General features: G+C 43.2%; 1 protein-coding gene across 2 annotated transcripts in view; it reads right to left on the bottom strand.

Moving 5' to 3' along the window:
* Window positions 1-21,892, bottom strand: part of LOC144504090 (BRCA1-associated RING domain protein 1-like) — a 197,685-nt gene that overhangs the window by 55,002 nt on the left and 120,791 nt on the right. For both annotated transcript variants that reach the window (XM_078229263.1, XM_078229262.1), the window contains 2 exons: window positions 8,104-8,212; window positions 6,452-6,584 (listed from right to left, as the gene is read on the bottom strand). In XM_078229263.1, the coding sequence (XP_078085389.1) occupies window positions 6,452-6,584; window positions 8,104-8,212 (242 nt within the window). The remainder of the gene's footprint in view (window positions 1-6,451; window positions 6,585-8,103; window positions 8,213-21,892) is intronic.

Here is a 21,892-nt window from a genome sequence, read left to right on the forward strand (position 1 = left end):
ACAAAAGGCAAAGGACGTGGTGATGTTTGTAGTAAAACAAAAGATTTGTCCAGCATCAGCATGAGCAGCATCCGAGAGCAAAGACAGGAACAATGAGGTTAAAGATCAGCATATGCAAAGAAAAAAACCCTGCCCCCATAAAAAACAGGCTTCGTGGTCCGAAATAGTTTCACTCAATGTCGAGTCCAGAAGGCTGTAAAGTGGCAAACGGAAAGGTGAGGTGCGGTTCCTCAGGTTTGCATCGAGTTCCAATGAGAGGCTGAGGACAGAGAAACCCTGGTTGCAGAAAAGGAACAAAACAAAAAAACAAAGCAACCATCACCGCTCATCAGTCTTCGTACCCTGACGGTTTCATCATCTCATCTCGCCATGATTACCCCGTCCCTCCTCCGCCTTCCCTATTCAACAGCATTAAACCCATCACCGGTTTTCTTTCCACCATAACATGACCACAAAATAGTGATGCAGTGGACGAACAAATCTATACAGGGCGCCACCCCCTCCCCCCCCACCACCACTGTCACTGAAATCCACAATCCACAGGAAACATACCATGCACATCTTACTTGTCACCATGCTTCAGTTCCGAAGAGGAATCATATCTGTAATGAAACATTACCTCTGTTTCTCTCTCCACATACACTGCCAGACTTGCTTAGTATTTCCAGCACTTTCAGTTTTTATTACAGAATCTTAGTAGCTATTCACACTTCTCCCTTTTAAATACTACATTGAACTTGATCACATTATGATAGCTATTAGATAAACATTCACGCACTGTTAGGCTGCTAGCTAAATCTGTCCTCTTATTAAATCCAATATTGCACGTCTCCTTGTTGGTTTGAGGATATACTCAAAGAATCTATTCCGGATGCAATTACGAAATTCACCACCTTTCCGACATGTGCTGGTCTGCTAGTCTCAATCTATATGAAAGTTAAAATTTCCCCACTCTGCCTTCACTACATGTTTGTTTAAGCTCTCCTCCATTTATGCTGCTACCGGGGACCTAAAGACAACACCGACTACTGTCATAAGTCTCTTTCCATTTCTTCATTCCACCATGAAGTCTCCACTGCCTGTTTACATCCAATATATCCTGTTACTATTGAAGTGATTTCATCCTTTATTACACGATGTGGAGATGCCGGTGTTGGACTGGGACGGACAAGATGAAAGGTCACACTACACCAGGTTATAGTCCAACAGGTTTATTTGAAATCACTGCACCTTCGTCACTTCACCTGATGAAGGAGCAGCGCTCCGAAAGCTTGTGATTTCAAATAAACCTGTTGGACTATAACCTGGCATTGTGTGACCTCTCATTTTATCCTTTATTACAAAGGTTACTCCCCCCTCCTCTACCATTTGCACTATTTTTCCTCCAGACCCTATAACCTGGTGTGTTCAGTTCCCAATCCTGACCATCCTACTACCCTGTATCATACTCTCCAAGTTTAATTTGCAACTGCAATTCATTCAATTTGTTTCGAATATTCCATGTGTCGTATGAAGCTCATTTGGGCCACATGCTTCAACCCGCTTTTCAGCTGCATGTTTCCCATCACTCTCCCTTCTTTATAAGTTACTTTTATCTTTTAGTTTTCCCTTTATCCATTGCATCTCAGGTGCAATTTCTGACTGCTACTCTACTTTCTTCCACTCTGCTTGCTTCTGAACTATTATAAGAACATAAGAAATAGGAGCAGGAGTAGGCCATCTAGCCCCTCGAGCCTGCCCCGCCATTCAATAAGATCATGGCTGGTCTGATAGTAGTTTAGTTCCACTTACCCGCCCGCTCCCCATAACCCTTAATTCCCTTATTGATCAGGAATCTATCTACCTGTGACTTAAACATATTTAACGAGGTAGCCTCCACTGCTTCAATGGGCAGAGAATTCCAGAGATTCACTACCCTCTCAGAGAAGAAGTTCCTCCTCAATTCTGTTCTAAACTGACTCCCCCTTATTTTGAGGCTGTGTCCTCTAGTTCTTGTTTCCTTTCTAAGTGGAAAGAATCTCTCTGCCTCTACCCTGTCTAGCCCCTTCATTATCCTATATGTCTCTATAAGATCTCCCCTCAGCCTTCTAAACTCCAACGAGTACAGGCCCAATCTACTCAATCTCTCCTCATAAGCTACACCCCTCATCTCCAGTATCAACTAGTGAACCTTCTCTGCACTCCCTCCAAGGCCAATACATCCTTCCGCAAATAAGGGGACCAAAATTGCACACAGTACTCTAGTTGCAGCCTCACCAGTACCTTGTACAATTGCAGCAAGACCTCCCTGCTTTTATACTCCATCCCCTTCGTGATAAAGGCCAACATTCCATTTGCCTTCTTGATCACCTGCTGCACCTGCAAACTGAGTTTTTGCGATTCATGCACAAGGACCCCCAGGTCCCTCTGCACAGTAGCATGTTGTAATTTTTCACCATTTAAATAATAGTCCATTTTACTATTATTCCTTCCAAAGTGGATAACCTCACACTTGTCAACGTTATACTCCATCTGTCAGATCCTCGCCCACTCACTTAGCCTATCCAAATCTCTCTGCAGACTTTCCGCATCCTCCACGCAATTCGCTTTCCCACTCACCTTCGTGTCATCCGCAAACTTTGTTACCCTACCCTACCCTATTGATAACGTTATTATTAATACTACCTTTATAAAGGTAAAGAGAAATATTGTGTAACATTTTGTAACGATTTGTCAATCAGTTTACCCAATCATAGAACAAAGAGAAGTACGACACAGGAACAGGCCCTTCGGACCTCCAAGCCCATGCCAATTATGATGCCCAAACTAAACTAAAAAAAACCTTCTGCCCTAACTTGGACCGTATCCTTCTATTCCCTCCCTATTCAGATGCCTCTTAAATGTTGCTAATGCGTCTGCTTCCACCACCTCCTCTGGCAGTGCATACGAGGCACCCACCACTCTGTGTGAGAAACTTCCCCCACACATCTCCCTTAAACTTTCCCCTTCATGCTAAAAATTCAGCCAATCTCACCTCTTAAGTTGCAATCTAACCTCTTTGACCCCAAATATCTCTCCCACTTCTGACCACTGCTGCCCATCTACCTAGTTAGCAACAGGGTGGGAACAACCTTATCATGCAGATGACATTCTGCATGAGGCTAGTGAAAGGAAGCATAAAAATTGGAGGTAAAACCTGCTTTCCTTCCACTACCATAATGTGACAAAATAGAGATGCCAGGGGAAAACAAAGCTATACAAGGCCAATCCACATATCGCACATCGCAACACCACCCCCCCGCCAACTATTGTCACTGAAATCCATAACCACAGGACTGAAACACATCATGCACGTCTTACAAGATAATAACAAGACTTGAGGTAGAGATTAAGGTTTTCAGAAATCATGGATGGCAGGAGAATGCCACAAGTGAAGACTCAAACTTGGACAGGGCTGTTCCGAAGGGATCAGTAATATTAGTGGTATTGCTGATAGCCCGAGGCATTGGATGCCAAAACATCAGATACAAAGAATGGGGAAGGTGCAAGGAATAACAAGAGCAGGAAAGCGAGCTTGGCGGACGAAAGAGGAGAATATATTGAGAGAGAACAAGTAACAAGCAAAGAATTTGAGAAAGGGGAAGTAAGGAGTTAAATTGAAAGTGAGCAGAAAGGACGGGTTGGGGCAGATGAAAATGTGTGCATGATTAAATCAGAAGGCAAAGGCCATGCTCACCTCAGCAATTTATTAAATTAGAAGTTTGATAACGCTTTTACTTCAGGCCAGAAGTGAGATTGCTGAGGGAAGCGCAAACAGAAAAGAGAATGATGCAAGATATAAGACAATGCGCAAACTTATAACCAAATCATGGAGTTAACGAAAGTAAGCAGGAGATCTGAACATATACAGAGGGTTGGTTCGACAGAGGTATCGTCTGTAGACTTACGCCTAGTCTTGACCGTATCCTGTTTATCCTACTGTAACATCAAAATAAAGGCAGGACAAGAAATAAGGATCATGTCTGCCTATCATTTTACCTGACTAATTTAACTTCATTTAATTCCACCCTGACGCAATATTAGAATCTCTACAGTGCAGAGGGAAGCCATTCGGCCCATCAAGCCTGCACTGACTCACTCTCCAAAAGAGCATCTTACCCAGACCCGCCCCCCCCCCCCCCCCCCTCCCACCCCAAACCCGGATCTTATCCCCATAAGCCTATGCATGGCACTAGTATGGGCAATCCACCTAACCTGCACATCTTTGGACACTAAAGGGCAATTTACCACAGCCAATCCATCTAACCTACACATCTTTGGAGACTAAGGGACAATTTAGCATGGCCAATCCACTTAACCTGCGCATCTTAGTTTCGTTGGTATGTCCAGCATGCTTCCCCTGTTGCAAATGCTGATGCAAACTAATTATTTAGCATGCCAGTCTTTCCTTATTTTCATTTGTAAGGGGCCTGTGATGCCTTTAACTCATCTCTCTTTACCAAAATAGCTGTTTTTTGAACTTAATCTTCCATAAATGAAAAAACATCTCCGCGATTTGTTTCCTAATCTTAAGAACGTTTTAAAATGTTCTGGTTGTTTTTTAATCAAACACAATCAAAATCTTTCAGCTGACTTCCAAAGTCACTAGTCTTGGCAACCTCAATGTTCGAACACAACAATGGATCTGGTTCACCATCAGTGCCACACTCATGCTGGATCCTTTGCTGTTCTGAATGATCGAATGATTTACCTGATCATAGAACAAAGCAAAGTACAGCACAGGAACAGGCCCGTCGGCTCTCCAAGCCGTTGCCAATCAAGATGCCCTAACTAAACTAAAAAAAAACACCTTCTGCCCCAACTCAGACCGTATCCCTCTATTCCCTCCCTATTCATGTACCCATTCAGATGCCTCTTAAATGTTGCTAATGTGTCTGCTTCCACCACCTCCAATGGTAAGAGGAGTGCGCAAATCTCGAATGGGGATAGCAGCAAATCCAAAATTCGGTGGAAACTTCCGCTTTGTGATTTCAGCAAAACCTCCGCAAGTAAGCGGAGAAATGTTTTGTCGCATTCCAGGCACCCACCACCCTCTGTGAAAAACTTCTCCCGCACATCTCCCTTAAACTTTCCCCTTCATGCTAAAAATTCAGCCATTCTCATCTCTTAAGCTGCAGTCTAACCTCTTTGCCCCAGATATCTCCCCCACTGGGCCTTCTAACCACTGCTGCCCAGCTAACTCCTGCAGTATGGCATTCAAGATATTCCCTCCTGTCTGACACTACAACACTATATATGCCACGATAGACTTATCAAATTCTTTGTTGCCTTTCCCTTGCTTTTGTTCTTTGCTTTTGTATCAGAAAGTAAACACTATTTGTTATCTATATTGTTAATAAATAATAATAAATGATATTCTCACTGGCATGGAAGGTTTTGTAACCCACTCTAGTGTTTCCAACAGGTTTATCGCTACAACTATATTCAATCATGCCTCTCATTCTGCTGTCCCATAGGTACATTATCTTGATCTATCTGATTTATCCTGAGCAAACATTATTATTGAAAAGTAGCAACCACCACTATCTCCATAAATCCAGCAGAGTTATAATTCATAATACAAATGTGTATAGAACCTCCCTCTTCTTTCCATCATATGGGAGCTGTGGGGGTTTTTCTGGCTGCGATAGAGATCACCTCTCACAAAGAGACAGTTTACTATCAGGGCCAGTGGAATCCCCTGGACTAATTTCGATCACGCGTAAGGTGGGGGGAATTTTGCCAGAATTCTCTCTCTCTCGTCCCCCCCCATCCCCCAAGAATTTTCTCCCCCCACACCCCCTTACCTTTTTATCTACTTCACCTCTTCAAAAGAGAGCACAATTTTGACTGAGGTGGAGGGTGCAGACACTTTGATATGTTCATAAGTCTTATTCCCATCAGCCTTGTGAGATCTTGCATGCTCTAAACATCTTGGTGATGAAGGTATCCCCTCCCATCATCCTCCTGTTATGCGACTCTGAACTTAACCTGGCCTTCTGCCTTCTCTTCTTCACTCTCTCTTTACTCCCTACTCCCTTCTGCCCATCTTTCTTTCTCCTGTGAAATTTGCTCACAGATCCAGAAGTGGTTCTCCAAACTCTTGCCAATTATTTCCTTCTAAAACAGCATTTCATGGAGTTATGGAGCTATTGTTCACTTAACAATTATCACCATGGAAATTCACTTGACAGCAGAGCTGGATGGCACAGCCATTCCAGTGGTGATCCTGTTGCCTCTTTTACATGTTTGTGGAACTCAAATTATTTCGCACACCATTACGTAAGTACTGATCTGTATTCTTTCCAACATTTTTTCTGATTTCCAAAACCTTTTAAGGAAATTAATAGAAACTGCTGCCATTTCCATCCTTGTGCATTTTTGTCCCGTTAGCGAGAGTTAGCATTTGGAATGCCGATGCATGGAAACATACCTGAGGTGTTAAATTCAGCGCAGTTCCCAGCTTTCAGCAGCTTTGCCAACTTGCCAAGTTTATTCTTCTTAGCTGAAAGGAGCTCACTTCCCAGCAATACTATAGGTCCATCTCTTCGCTGGCTCGCAGTTACCTACTCGTTGGAAAGACAAGGAGCAGGTTAGCCTCAAATAAGATAAACATAGAATCATAGAAACCCTACAGTGCAGAAGGAGGCCATTTGGCCCATCGAGCCTGCACTAACAACAATCCCACCCAAGACCCACTCTGTAACTCCACGTATTTACCCTCCTAACCCCCCTGACACTAAGGGGCAATTTATCATGGCCAATCAACCTAACCCGCACATCTTTGGATTGTGGGAGAAAACTAGAGCAGACATGGGGAGAACGTGCAAACTCCACACAGTCACCCGAGGCCGGAATTGAACCTGGTTCCCTGGCGCTGTGAGGCAGCAGTGCTAACCACTGTGTCGACCCCAATCTATACAGAGACACGGAAGCTTCCAGAAACGAAGTACCATGCACACATAACAAATAACGGCATCAGTGATACCTGCCCCGATACAGATTTAAGCATGCAAAAAGCATGCTTGTACTAATTTAACTCTTCTCAGAACAAAGAATCAGTGAATGAGTACTAAGTACAGCTACTCATTAGAAGATCGACTGTAAACATTACAGTCCAACTGCAGCAATTATTACTCCCTTAGTAATTGGGTCAATAATGCTGCTAATTGTGTTTTAAATATCAGCTGGGAAACAAAGCTGCCCCCAATGGCTGACTAAGTAATCCCAAAACGTAATGTAGCTTTACGCCTCGCTCCAGCCCTTGTTTACATGGCATTATCTGATCCCAGTTATTGCACAACACCTGGGCTAGGGCCTGGGGAGGAAGAGGAAAAAAAACTAAATCAGCCAGTATATCTACTAGAAACAAAGAAACACAGAAATTAATCGACACACAAGGAGGTCACGCGGGCCACTGTAACCGTGACAGCCGGAAAAGAGCTATTCTGCCTAATCCTACTTTCCTGCTCCACAGAGCAGAAGGTTACAACTCTTCAAATGCATATCCAAGTACTCTTTAAACTGCATTGAGAGTTTCTTCCTCTACAAGACGTTGAAGTAGGGTTTGAGAAACCCCCCCCCCCCCCACCTAGTGTTCCCTGTATGTTGCACGCCCACGTTGGCCCCGTTATGTTGTCGGTCAAACAAATGTAACGGGACCAGGCACTTCAACAAAGTGCAATCCAAAAAGAAAATATATTCCCACCACCCGTTCCTATTTAATTCATTGTTCAGTATCACTGCCAAAATAAACGCGGACATCAAGAGGAGATTGAGTTTGTCTGTGGCATCCATTCGGATAGAACAGTGTACAGTCACTGTACATGTTCATACCAACACGGCCACTTGGGTGTTATGCTAGAAGCCTATCACTGTACACCAGTCAATTGATGAAAATAAATTAGACAACACTAGTGCTGAAAGGAGCTAAAATTTTCATCTAAGCATCCATTAAAAGGTTTATCCCATAGAATATTGCAGTAATAAAAGATGTCTCGATCGTTAAAGACAATTAACAATAATGAATAGGAGAGAAAAATACTTAAACACTAAAAGGATTGCATCCCATCTCAGAATACATACTGCAAGGCAGGGCTCAGCAACTGGATCTTCATCTTTAGGGGAGTGCTGCAGAGCTGTTATCATTTCTTCAGAATTTGCATAATCAACAGGCCGCAATCCAAAGATGTTGCTGAGGAGGCAATTTAACGGTGAACATTTCAGCAATTTGACACACCAGATTTATCCCTCAAACACATGAAATGTGATTAACCACAGCTCAATTGTTCATAGCTTTGGAAAACCCACGTTTGATAATTCTACATACTCAACTCATTGGGAGTCACAGAGGTTTACAGCATGGAAACAGGCCATTCAGCCCAACTTGTCCATGCTGCCCCCCCTTTTTTTTAAACCACTAAGCTAGTCCAATCGCCCGTGCTTGGCCCATATCCCTCTATATCCATCTTACCCATGTAACTGTCTAAATGCTTTTTAAAAGACAAAATTTTACCCGCCTCTACTACTACCTCTGGCAGCTCGTTCTAATTCATTCATACTGAGTGAAGACTCGAAAAGGCACATTCACCATCTCAGACACCGAGCACAGAAAGCAGAGAATTGAGCAGCTCAGCATAGTACCGATTTAACATTTGGAGGACACTAAATTTCCATAAAGTAAAACTGGACGGTTATCCATAAGCCATAATGTTACTGAAATACCTTCTCCTGTTTCTATGTTCCATATTTATCATTGCAAGATTATGCAATGATAAATATGGAACATAGAAACAGGAGAAGTTAGTTCTTAAAAGCATCCGAGATACTGCTTTGACATATTTATACAATTTTAAGAGTGCCCCCTCCAATTCTTCCACTATGCTCTAAAATTGCAAGACATACTCAAGAAATTCTTAGAGTTCCCAGTTGGCAAACTCAAAACCCCTATGTATGCACAAGCTAAGGTGAACAAGTTATTGGATTTAACATTTAAAAGAAAAGGCAATTGAGTAAATATTGGGACAGAAGGTAGATAATTCTACAGGATCAAGAAGTTTCAATTCTTGGGTATTAAAAGATAACAAGTAGGGAAATTATAAACGTGTTAGTTACAATTTTCAATAGTACTGTGTCGCTGGATTGGAAAATTGCAAATGTCACTCCACGACAAGGTTTAAGACTAGACTGAATTCTGTCTGGTCAATGGAAACTAATTAATTGCATACATGTCAAAAGATATGGGCTTTTTGGCAGTCAGCTAAGATCGAAATACTATTCCCACATTTCCCAATCTACTCAGGGTGGCTTCTCATTGCAAAACGGTGATCCCAATGAGAATTTACAAAAGCATTCAAAACCTCTGGAAAAACGTATGCCCAGCACAAACAAGAAAATGTCACTGCAGGGTAAAGAAATCAGGATTATCAAAAGCTAGCGCAAGTACACAGTTTGGCATAAGAATAGGTTTGTGCCATTTATGAACAAGCATTTTGTACTCTGAAAATTTTAGTAACCACATTTAAAAGGAAAATCTCCACAGTGCCATTGTGAAATTGAACTGCTGGAGATTGTACTCAGTGCCAACCAATGGATTCATTTAGGCAGCTTTAACTTAATTAATTCTGGAACAGAGCTGGCAATAGGATGAAAAGAAAATCCCATGTCAAGATCCACACTATTTGTGGAAGTGTTTGATGTAGTAGACACGACAAAATGGTTTCCTGAGCAATGTGTCAGAGTCATTTGGCAGAATTGCTTATCGCCTGAACTTTAAACAAGCACTCATACTTGGCTGGTGGTGAAAAGTCAGATCCTTCCTGCAGGCTCGGAGTCTCACTGCCTTTGCATGTTGCCCTGAGGCAGTTGCCGTGGGGAAGAGACTATCGCCTAACTCCTTCTGGAATGTGCCTGTGCACAGGTCTGGAAAGAGCTGCAGTGGTTCATGTCAGCACAAACTGCCAGCTCCAAGTGGAGAGGATCTCCAAGAAGATCGCGCATATCGACACAGACATCAAGTTTCTACAAACATGCAAGAAAGCAGCATTCTAATCAGTATTCTGTAACTTGATTTTGTGTCTGTGCACTGTTTAAGAGCACATTTCCACTCCATCTGACGAAGGAGCAGCGCTCCGAAAGCTTATGATATTTGCTACCAAATAAACCTGTTGGACTTTAACCTGGTGTTGTTAAAACTCTTACTGGGTTAATTCCCAGCAGCTCTGTAATGCAGGACTCAGTACTCCATGGGCTGTTCCCAAGAATGCACAAGATAAACAGCAGCTGTTATCGATGGCTGGGGCAGCACAGTGGTTAGCACTACTGTCTCACAGTGCCAGGGACCCAGGTTCAATTCCCAGCTTGGGTCACTGCCTGTGTGGAATTTGCACCTTCACCCCATGTCTGTGGGGGTTTCCTCCGGGTGCTCTGGTTTCCTCCCACAGTCTAAAAATGTGCAGTTCAGGTGGATTGGCCATGATGATTTGCCCAAGTGTCCCAAGATATGTAGGTGAGGGGAATTAGTGGGGTAAATGTGTGGGGTTACAGAGATAGGGTGGGGTTGTGGGCCTGGGTAAGATGCTCTGTTAGCGAGTCAGTGCAGGCTCAATGGGTCAAATGGTCTCGTTCTGCACTGTAGGGATTCTGAGATTCTATGACTGCTGTTGGAGGACCACCAACTATGCGAAAGATGCACTTTGGCCTGCCTGAAGCTTGCTGGTCTTCCAGCGCAAGAAATGAAGGAATGTGGCAGATTGGCACATTCCAAGGTCCAGGACTGTGCGTTCAGAGGGGCTTGGGGCAGCGGCTGCAGCATCTCAATGGGGCAAGGTGACTACGTTGAGACCCCTGGCATTGTGTGCCGAGGGACTGGAAACCATGTAAAACCTCTTGGGCTACATGCACCAGAGAATGCTTGACATGAAATGCAAATCTGCATTGTAATATAACCTGCAATGGCAAGAATAGAGAGGCACCTAATGCACTGTATTACTGCACTTAATGTAATGTCACATTTGAACTGTTGCAAAATGCACCTTTACAAGTTTTATGAATTAAGAATACTTCAGGGGTAAAAAAAGAGTAAACAGAGAAGATGCTTCCATTTATGGGGAGAATACAATTAGGAGCCATAAATACCAGAACGTCACTAATAGGAGGCTGAAGGGTGATCTTATAGAGGTCTATAAAATAATGAGGGACATAGATCAACTAGATAGTCAATATCTTTTCCCAAAGGCAGGGGAGTCTAAAACTAGAGGGCATAGGTTTAAGGTGAGAGGGGAGAGATACAAAAGTGTCCAGAGGGGCAATTGTTTCACACAGAGGGTGGTGAGTGTTTGGAACAAGCTCCCAGAGGTAGCAGTAGAAGCGGGTACAATTTTGCCTTTTAAAAAGCATTTAGATAGTTACGTGGATAAGATGGTTATCGAGGGATAAGGGCCAAATGTGGGCAATTGGGATTAGCTTAGGGGTTTAAAAAAGGGCGGCATGGACAAGTTGGGCCGAAGGGCCTGTTTCCATGCTGTAAACCTCTATGACTCTAATAAACCAACAGAATTCAGGAGAAACCTTATAGAGTTGTTAGAATGTTAAATATTTGAAGCAAATAACATGGATACTTTTAAGTGGAATGCTAATAAGGTTGGTGGGAAAGGGCGAGTAGAGGCTTGTGCGGAGCATAGCCGCCCAAAATGGACTGGTTAAGCCAAATGGCCAAACTTGCTGTAAAATTGAGACACAGGTCTCACACGTGTACCTGGATGGTATATACTGTTGGCATCAATACGCTAAACTGGTGTACATCACACTCTTCCCAGTGACTGAAGAGGTTAAGCGCATGTATACAAACTTCCTAAATGCGAGACGGGGGATTTTTTCAAAACATGGTTTCACACTTGACTGCACTCAGTACAAGACCTCAACAATATCTCCTAAATTGGTCCCGCACCTCTCCTGTGAAGTGCGTTCTGGAATGAGATTGTCAACCTAATTACGGAGGAATATTACGGATTTGCAATAACATACATCTGAAATCATTCTACATTGATGTAAAAACAGCAATTTAACAGCCTGATAATTTGAGAGAGATCTTACCTTTCTCCAGACACAAGAAATCCAATATATCCTATAATGAAACCTGGTCTAATTATTGTTCTTAAACTGTTCAGTGCCTCACACATACGAAATCTTAAATTTATGAACACTGAACACATGGAGAATAGGCAGCTTGTTTCTAACAAGAGTCAGTTTTGAAAGGAACCTAGTAGATGGCAGAGAAAAGTTATTAATAATGAAAGTACAGCATTGTCCATAGACATACAAAAACAAGAGGGTGTAAGAGTGGCAATTTTTCCAAAAGTAATCTAGCCGCTAGTGAAGGTGAGTGACTTGTGGTACCGTGGGCATCAGTCATCATTAGGTTCTTCTTTGAGTGCATTCTTGAGTGTTGGGAAGTCTATGATATGGCAGGATGACACAGCCAAGTCTATGGAGTGGCGGAATCAATTCTTATCAAACAGAAATCACAAAAGTGATCAGAAAAGGATCCCACCAGTTGAGTTCCTCTTTCCAGCCTAAAGGCCCCCCCAATCATTTGCAGCGCCCCAGCAGCACTGATTTGTATTGGGACCCGAATACATTTGGCTTGTATGGTTTGGCAGCTCAACCAGAGGCAATCTAACAATTGTTTATCCAGAAAGAAATCTGCTTTTACCTCTCATAGATCTTTGCCAATATGCATCATCATGTGATGAAGCTGTTTCAGATAGGAAGGATGTAGGATTATTTTTAGGAGTGTTTCTTTAATTTAGGGTGACCTGTTCTGAGTTCTGCTTGACAAGAAACGTGGATCCCTTGGTTGTTAAAGGGGACCACAGGTTGCATTACTGAGAAGGCGGCATAAGGCATTCACATCTGTGGAAAATGACAAGGGCATCTGTGATGACTGTGGCGAGACTGTTTGTCTCCAAGTCTCCCAGGGAAGTGTCAGGTTTTATAAATGGTTATACTTAAAACTGTCCATTTAATTCAAGACAGAATGGATTTAGGAGTTTAGAAGATAGTTGATCAGCATTCCTACCTGAATACAAGGTTCATGTGATTCACGGGCTTTGAGAGGGGAACAGGGCATGGTAAGCCCAGTATCGATTTACAGGGTCTTCATGAGGTATGCCAGAATCTAATAGAAAGCCAGACTGCAAGGATCTGAGAGTGCGAGAGCAGAGCGAGAGAGAGACAGCTAGTGCTGCACCTTAAACATACGAATTAGGAACAGGAGTAGGCCACTCGGCCCCTCGAGTCTGCTCCCCCAGTTGTAACGGCAACTCCACATTCCCGCCTACTCACGATAATATTTCACCCTCTTACTTATCAAGAATCTATCTGCTGCAAGATTTCATACCAGGTTCTAGAAACGTAATCACATGGCAACAAAGTGCGCATTAAATTGAGAATTCAAAAAGTTTATTAACCATTAAAAATATAACAAGTCAGAAATACAAAAAGCAAATGTCAATTAGCAGCCATCAACTGTAAGAGGAGAAAGCTGAACTTTAACAACTGAAAAGACCTCTCACTCCCCGTCCCATGCCAAGTTATGAAATGATGACTCCGAAAAACATCAGTAACAGCTCTCAATACCTTTTTGTAAACATCTCTCTTTCTCCCTCTCACTAGCTACATCTTTCTCTCAACATCTCTCTACGTCTCCCGACCCTTCTCTCAACATCTGTCTCCCTCTCTTCTGTAAGGACAGAAGTTAGACTGGACCCCAACAATTTGCTATTTTGGCATGGTGAGGATATGATGTTTCACTCCAGGTGCAATTCTCCTGACACAATGGGAAGTTTTTATCCAAACAAATTTTATTTAACAACAAATGAATTAGCTTAACCTTTAACAATTGAACAATACTTAAGCAAGACAAGATGCAATTCTTAATGGCTAACCTCTCGCTATGAGTTCCAATTCAAGCAATATTCCTCTTATAGACTTAAACCTCCCCCTTTAAAATTAGTTAGCAAAACATAGGCATACTTGCTTGTCTCAGGTTAACAGTTCTAGAGCTTTCAGAATACCCTGAAAATCTAAGATCTAAACTAACAGAAATGAATGATGATGCATAATTACATATGTTATTTCCAATTTGTTTCTCTACATCAAAATGCAGTAAGGCTTTGGACATCAGACATCATAGAATACCTACAGTGCAGAAGTAGGCCATTCGGTCCATTGAGTCTGTACCAACCACAATCCCACCCAGGCCCTATTGCCATAGCCCCAGACATTTACCCCGCTAATCCCCCTGAGACTAGGGTCAATTTAGCATGGCCAATCAACCTAACCCGCACAGCTTTGGACTGTGGGAGGAAACGGGAGCACCTGGGGGGAACCCACGCAGACACGGGGAGAACCTGCAAACTCCACACAGACAGTCACCCGAGACCAGAACTGAACCCGGGTCCTTGGTGCTGTGAGGTAAGTGCTAACCACTGTGCCACCGTGCCGTCCTGTTGAGGTTCCTTCAAGAGAAAAAAAATCGACATAAAAGTACCTGTGTGTAACAGGTTTGTATGGGGACTGGATTAGGCAGAGGAATGAAATGTTTGCTTTAGGTGGCCCTTACTGTGACAAATGCTGAGCAGATTTTCATAAAATCATACAGCACGAGGCGGCCATTCGGCTCATTGTGTAATTTCTTCGAAATAACTATTCAATTAGCTCCTCTCCACTGTTCTTTCCCCATAGCCATGCTTTTAAAAAAAATTTTCAAGCATACATTTCCTTTTTGAAAGTTATTATTGAACCCGTTTCCTCCATCCTTTCAGACGATGCAATCTCCCCACGTAAAACTATTCTCCAAATGTCCCTCTGGTTCTATCATTCTTCCAATCTTTGGTTGTGCCCAGAAAAAGCACTTTGAGCTTTATATCATCACGCTGAAGATTCAGTCGTGCAGTGAAAATAACAAGAGAAATTTGTATCACTCAGTATCACACAGATGTGCAATTTTCCAACCAGATAACACCTGGAAAGTCCCACTGCATGTGGTGAATAGCAAAGACGCAGATTAATGTCTTCAAGGATGGTGGCTGCGGCAGGATTTGAAACCAAGAAATTAGGACAACACATTACTTTTTTAAAAAAGTTTCATTTGGTGAATTTTCTTCAGGTGAAGGAGCAACTCTGAAAACTCGTGATTCCAAATGAACCTGATGGGCTTTAACCTGGTGTTGTCAAGACTTCTTACTGTGCCCATCCCAGTCCAACACCGGCATCTCCACATCATTTAATATACATTGCTGGGGTTCCTGAAAGGCTGGTTTGTAGGATGTGGGTGATGTTGGCAAGGCCACATTCATTGCCTATTCTTAGGCCACTTCAGAGGCAACTTGTAATCATTCGCGTAGTATCCGACTAGTTATGTGAAGGCCGGAACTGGTTCCCTTTCCTGAAGGATATAAGTGGCTTCTTACAACAATCAAGCAACGTTCATGGTTACTCTAGCCCTCAAATTACCTGATCTGTTGAACTCAATTTTACAATTTATCATAGTGGGAACTTAGGTCACAAACCCTTGTCACAAGCACTACCGAACTACCATATCACGAAGGCTAAATGTCACACTGAGCCATCCAGATCAATACTGCCCTGACTTCCACCTCTGATCTCTCAGCAATCTGATGGGTTCTGCTGGGGGAGTTGGAAAGCTCAGCTTCTTTCGTTACCGGGTTTTGCACTACAAAGAGCTTTGGCCGCAACCTGGCAAACATTGCAGAGTGGGCTATTTTATAATGGAGCTGGTTTGAACGAAGGTTAACTTTAATCAAGGTTATTTTCCGCAGCATTTCCACATTGCTTCTGCCCTGGCTTGCATTTTTTTTAAAAGTACGCACTCATCAAATTACTTCACTACTAAAGCTGATTAGGATTACAGGTTTGATATTAATCCATACGCAAGCCACATCATCCTGAGTTTCTCCCAGATTCCTGCCACAGCCAATATCCTTGAAGGCATTAAACAATATCATTGCTATTCACTATATGTGCAGTGTGACTTTTTAAGGGCTCACTTGGGACCTGTGAATTTGACCTCCACTCATCTGAGATGGAAAAGTGCTAATGGTCTAATTAACAGTAGCCTTCACTGTCATATGGTTGCACTACAGTTATAAATTGACTACAGTCAACTGAACAAGGTTAAACAGAAGGTTTTGCTTAATTAAAGCTGCAAAATATATGAAAAAAATACTAACATTTCACAGCTAATTTTCAATCAATTCCATTAAGGGTGAAAAAGGGTGTTTTGCAACCAAACAAAAATTTCAAGTTTGGCTGCTTTAATAATGGAACTGTAAACAACTGGCTATTTACCACGCTAGTGCTTCAGTCTCTGGATCTGCTCAGCGTTACAAAGTTAAGGTTCCAAAACCTCACCATTTGCGATGGGTTCAGAGAGCACTGATGGTGGAGAAAAAAATAAGGTAACGGTTTTTTGGAGTGCCTCATGTTTAAGAAAGCATAACTCCTGTCAAACCAGCCTCCCATCCATTGACTCTGTCTACACTTCCCGCTGCCCCGAAAAAGCAGCCAGCATAGTCAAGGATCTCACTCATCCCGGACATACTCTCTTCCACCTTCTTCCGTCGGGAAAAAGATACAAAGGTCTGAGGTCACATACTAACCGACTCAACAACAGCTTCTTCCCTGCTGCCATCAGACTTTTGAATGGACCTACCTTGCACCAAGTTGATTTTTCTCTACACCCTAGCTATGACAGTAACACTACATTCTACACTCGCTCCTTTCCTTCTCTATGAACGGTATGCTTTGTCTGTATAGCATGCAAGAAACAATATTTTTCACTGTATACTCATAGATGTGACAATAATAAATCAAATCAAACATCCCAAAGTGTTTCACATGCAAGTTGCTTTGTAATCCCAGATGAATGTGACACTTATTTTGTGCTCCGGTAAGTCCCAAATACAGAAGTGCGCTGAACAGATAATGAATCTGTTTATGGAGTTGTCATAAAGGATGCTGACCAGACCACTGGGAAAACTCGCTGCCCTTCATCAGATAATAAACCTTTGACATCTCATCTCTCGGGCAGAACAACGACTGATGACAAAGAACCCAATATAGCCCCGGTGTGAAAGTTTGAAATCTCAAACTTTCTAAACTGCCACCACAAAGCCAAGCCGAGGATCTCTCCTCGTTATTTCCAGAAGATTGTGATTTCGCTACAAATACCAACTCGTGATTTTGTTTACAACTTGCACTCTAATCTCCAGTGAAGCTCATTGGAGAACAGCAAAGACAAACGCTGAGAAAACAAATTCAAGGGGTGCTTTTGCTTCTCAAATAATCAAAAGCACAAACTGCCGCGGGGCGGCACGGTGGCACAGTGGCTACACCACTGCTGCCTCACAGCGCTTGGGACCTGGGTTCAATTCCGGCTTCGGGTCACTGTCTGTGTGGAGTTTACACGTTCTCCCCGCGTCTGCGTGGGTTTCCTCCGGTTTCCTCCCACAATCCAAAGATATGCGGGTTAGGTTGATTGGCCATGCCAAATTGCTTCTAGTGTCAGGGGATTAGCAGGGTAAATATGTGGGATTACGGGAATAGGGCCTGTGTGTGGAATTGTGGTCGGTGCAGACTGCATGGGCCGAGTGGCCTCCTGATTCTATGAAATGTCCAGTTGTTTGTGGTTCCATTGCTAACCCGTCTTACCAACACATTTTTACTTAATTTCAAAGTACCCCATTAAACTTTTTTTTCTGGTAGAATTGATTGCTGCTTAACTGGGAAGTGACAATATTTTTCAAATGTATTCATGAAATCCTTATGCTCAGCCTTAAAGAAATAGGAAGGAGTGGGCTCCTTCACGCTTTTTTCACACTTGTAAACAGCACACAACACAAGTGGTCTGATCAGCAACAGGATTCTCAGTGGAGCTACATCCGACACTTTGTTGAACCACACCTCCACTTGGCAGGAACTGATTATCCCCTACAGCACTGAGATCAGTTCGAGCACAGAGCTGGATAGAGATCAAGAGCAAAAAATATACAGCTACAAGGTATTCACCGATGATACCTTTTTGCTCTCTCTGAATAAGCTACTTCCAGAGCTTCTCTGCAAATTCAAATTTCAGGAAGGAAGGAAAACGTTGGCCTCACCATAAATAGCCGCCTTCCCGATGGAAATGGAAGGCAGTGATTCATGGATCAGTTCTGCATGTTTCTTGACCTGGGCCATGAATGCTGTCGCGTTCTGAATTTTATAACCTCCAAACTTCTGAAGCCTTGTGAAATCCTGGGTGGAATATGCACAAAGCGAGCGAAGCATTTGATTTGGAAGCTAAAGCCTGCACATGAACTCAAGGCTGATTTTAAATTTAGCTTTAGGGCACATGGGACTGTACACAAATGATAGAAAAACGCTTTCTGTTCTTAGAAGAACAAGCATAAAGGAGGACCGACAGATTACATTATGCAAAGCATAGAAAGAAGAATGGTGTACAGTAAAATAGGCGTCCGACCTATTACCCCAAATAGGACAATGTAATATTTGCATAAGTTGAACATAATGCATGAAAAGATAAATAAAAATACATTTAAAATAGTTTAAAAAGCACCAGCGCACCATTGGGACTGAGCATTTCCACAATGGAATCAGCATTTGTCGTACCAGAGAGAGCAGTGACACTTAGCAGAATCTCCTGGTTCACCGATGGCAACCCCCCGTCATGGCCTCTGGCAGGCGGACCCTGTCCTTAGACTTTTCTATTATTCCACTGTGTGCGTGTGCATATATGTGCGTGTGTGTGCGTGTGTGTGTGCGCGCGCGCGCTCTCTCTTACATGTGTGTGCATGCAAGTGAGAGAACTTGAATTGATACAGAACACTTTCACAACCTCATTGCTTGTAATACACTCTGAAGTACTTTTTAAGCATGGTCACAGCTTTAACATTGGAATCACAATAGTCTATTAATGCACAACAAAATCCTGCAAACTATAATGACATTAATGAGCACATAATGTTTTTTAGCGATGTTGGCTGAGGGATAAATATTGACCAGGACACGAGTACTTTCCAGCTCCTCTTGATTTGATTTATTGTCACATGTATTGGTATACAGTGAAAAGTATTGTTCCTGCGCATTATACAGACAAAGCATACCATTCATAGAGTACGTAGGGGAGAAGGAAAGGAGAGGGTGCAGAACAAAATGTTATAGTCATAGAAAGACCAGTGTCAGGGGATCCTTTAAATCCACCTGAGAAAATAGTCAGGCCCTCCGCTAAACACTGCGCTCGAAAACTGGCACCTCTAACAGTGTAGCACTGCCTCAACACTGCACAGATTATCAGCCTAGACTATGGTCTCTGAGGTGGTACATTGGAGTGGGGCTTGAACCCACTATCTTCTGACTCAGAGGTGAGAAAGCTACCACTGAACCGCTGTGCCGACGATACTTGGGATGAGAATATTGCATCCATACCTGGGTTTTACACTTTCAGAATGATCATTTCTGATGACAGCATTAAAACACTAGCGTATCTTTGATCCGGATTGTGACTGGAGAAGAAAATAAATAGGCAACTAATGAAAAAGAAATGAAATAGAAAGCAATGTATCGTTTGAACTAAATTCATGATATAGAATGGCTAAACAACTCCAGAGTGAAATCCCACAAAACCTCTTTCTGTCATGGACTCGCACTAAATACAATAATTTGGAAGACTGTAGAAAGATACTTGCTATTCACAGGGGAAATAAGAGAAAAGCAAGCATTGCTTCAGGATATGGCAAGAATAGCCCGAGGCAAGGTAGGTTGCTGACAAAGATTTTGAAGCAATGAACGTGTTGGAAGTTACAGTTGGGAATTACAAGATAGAATTGACCAACTACATTTTTAATCATGAGATAAAAGGAAGTGTCTGATGTGCCAGCACTACTATTTTTTTTTCTCCTTCCCACATAACTGCTAGACTGGGTCTGCGGCAGGTGGTGAGGTAACCAGCAAGAAGGAAAAACATATTTGGCCTCATCCTTACCAATGTGCGGCTGCAGATGCATCTGTCCACGACAGTATTGCCAAGAGGGACCGCCACACAGTCCTTGTGGAGACAAAGTCCCACCTTTACATTGAGAATAACCTCCATTGTGTTGTGTGGCACTATCACCGTGCTAAATGGGACAGACTTCGAACAGATTGAGCAACTCAAGACTGGGCATCCATGAGGCGCTGTGGGCCATTAACAGCATCGGAATTGTACTCCAGCACAATCTGCAACCTCATGGCCCGGCATATCCCCCACTCAACCATTACCATCAAGCCAGGGGATCAACCCTGGTTCAATGGAGAGTGCAGGAGGGCATGTCAGGAGCAGCACCACGCATACCTAAAAATGAAGTGTCAACCCGGTGAAGCTACCAAACAGGACTACTTGCATGCCAAATGGCAAAAACAGCAAGTAATAGACAGAGCTAAACGATCCCACAACCAATGGATCAGATCTAAACTCTGCAATCCTTCACATCCAGTCGTGATTGGTGGCGGACAATTAAACAACTCACTGGAAGAGGAGGCTCCATAAATATCCCCATCCTCAATGACGGAGGAGCCCAGCGCATCTGTACAAAAGGTAAGGCTGAAGTATTCGCAGCAATCTTCAGCCAGAAGTGCCGAGTGGATGATCCATCTCAGCCTCCTCCAGTGGTCCCCAGCCTCTCAGATGCCAGTCTCCAGCCAATTCGACTCACTCCATGTGATATCAATTAACGGTTGGAGGCACTGGATACTGCAAAGGCAATGAGCCCTGATAACATTCCAGCAATAGTACTGAAGACTTGTGCTCCAGAACTTGCCCCCCCAGCCCCCCCCTCCCCCCCCAAGCTCTTCCAGTACAGTTACAACAATGTCATCTACCCAACAATGTGGAAACTTGCCCACGTATGTCCTGTACATAAGGAAAGTACAGAAGTAGCCCAATCAGTCTATCCTCGATCATCAGTAAAGTGATGGAAGGGGTCAACAACAGTGCTATCAAGCAGCAATTACTCAGCAATAACCTGCTCAGTGACGCCCAGTTTGGGTTTCGCCAGGGTCACTTAGCTCCTGACTTCATTACAGCCTTGGTTCAAACATGGACAGAGGAACTGAACTCCAAAGGTGAGGTGAGGGTGACAGCCCTTGACATCAAGGCCGCATTCGACCAAGGGTGGCATCAAGTAGCCCTAGCAAAAGAAGAATCAATGGATATCAGGGGGCAAACTTTCCACTGATTGGCGTCTTACCTGGTACATAGGAAGATGGTTGTGGTTGTATGTGTATGTGGGGGGGTCAGTCACCTCAGCTCCAGGACATCACTGCAGGGTAGTGCCCGATGCCCAAGCATCTTCAGCTGCTTCATTAATGACCTTCCCTCCATCATAAGGTCAGAAGTGGGGATGTTCACTGATGATGCACAATGTTCAGCACCATTTGCGACTCCTCAGATACTGAAGCAGTCCATGTTCAAATTAAATATCTGGACAATATCCAAGCTTGGGCTGACAAGATGCAACTGACATTCACGCCACACAAATGCCAGGCAATGACCATCACCAATAAGAGACAATCTAACCACCACCCCATGACATTCAATGGTGTTAGAATGACCAGAAACTGGACTTGCCACATAAACACAGCTACAAGAACATGCCAGAGGCTAGAATACTGTGGAGAGTAAATCACCTCCCGATTCCCCAAAGTGTGTCCACCATTTTACAAGACACAAGTCAGGAGTGTGATGGAATGGTCCCCACTTGCCTGGATGGGTGCAGTTCCAACAACACTCAAGAAGCTTGACACCATCCAGGGC

The sequence above is a fragment of the Mustelus asterias genome, chromosome 14 (assembly GCF_964213995.1).
Source record: "Mustelus asterias chromosome 14, sMusAst1.hap1.1, whole genome shotgun sequence".
NCBI lineage: Eukaryota > Metazoa > Chordata > Chondrichthyes > Carcharhiniformes > Triakidae > Mustelus > Mustelus asterias.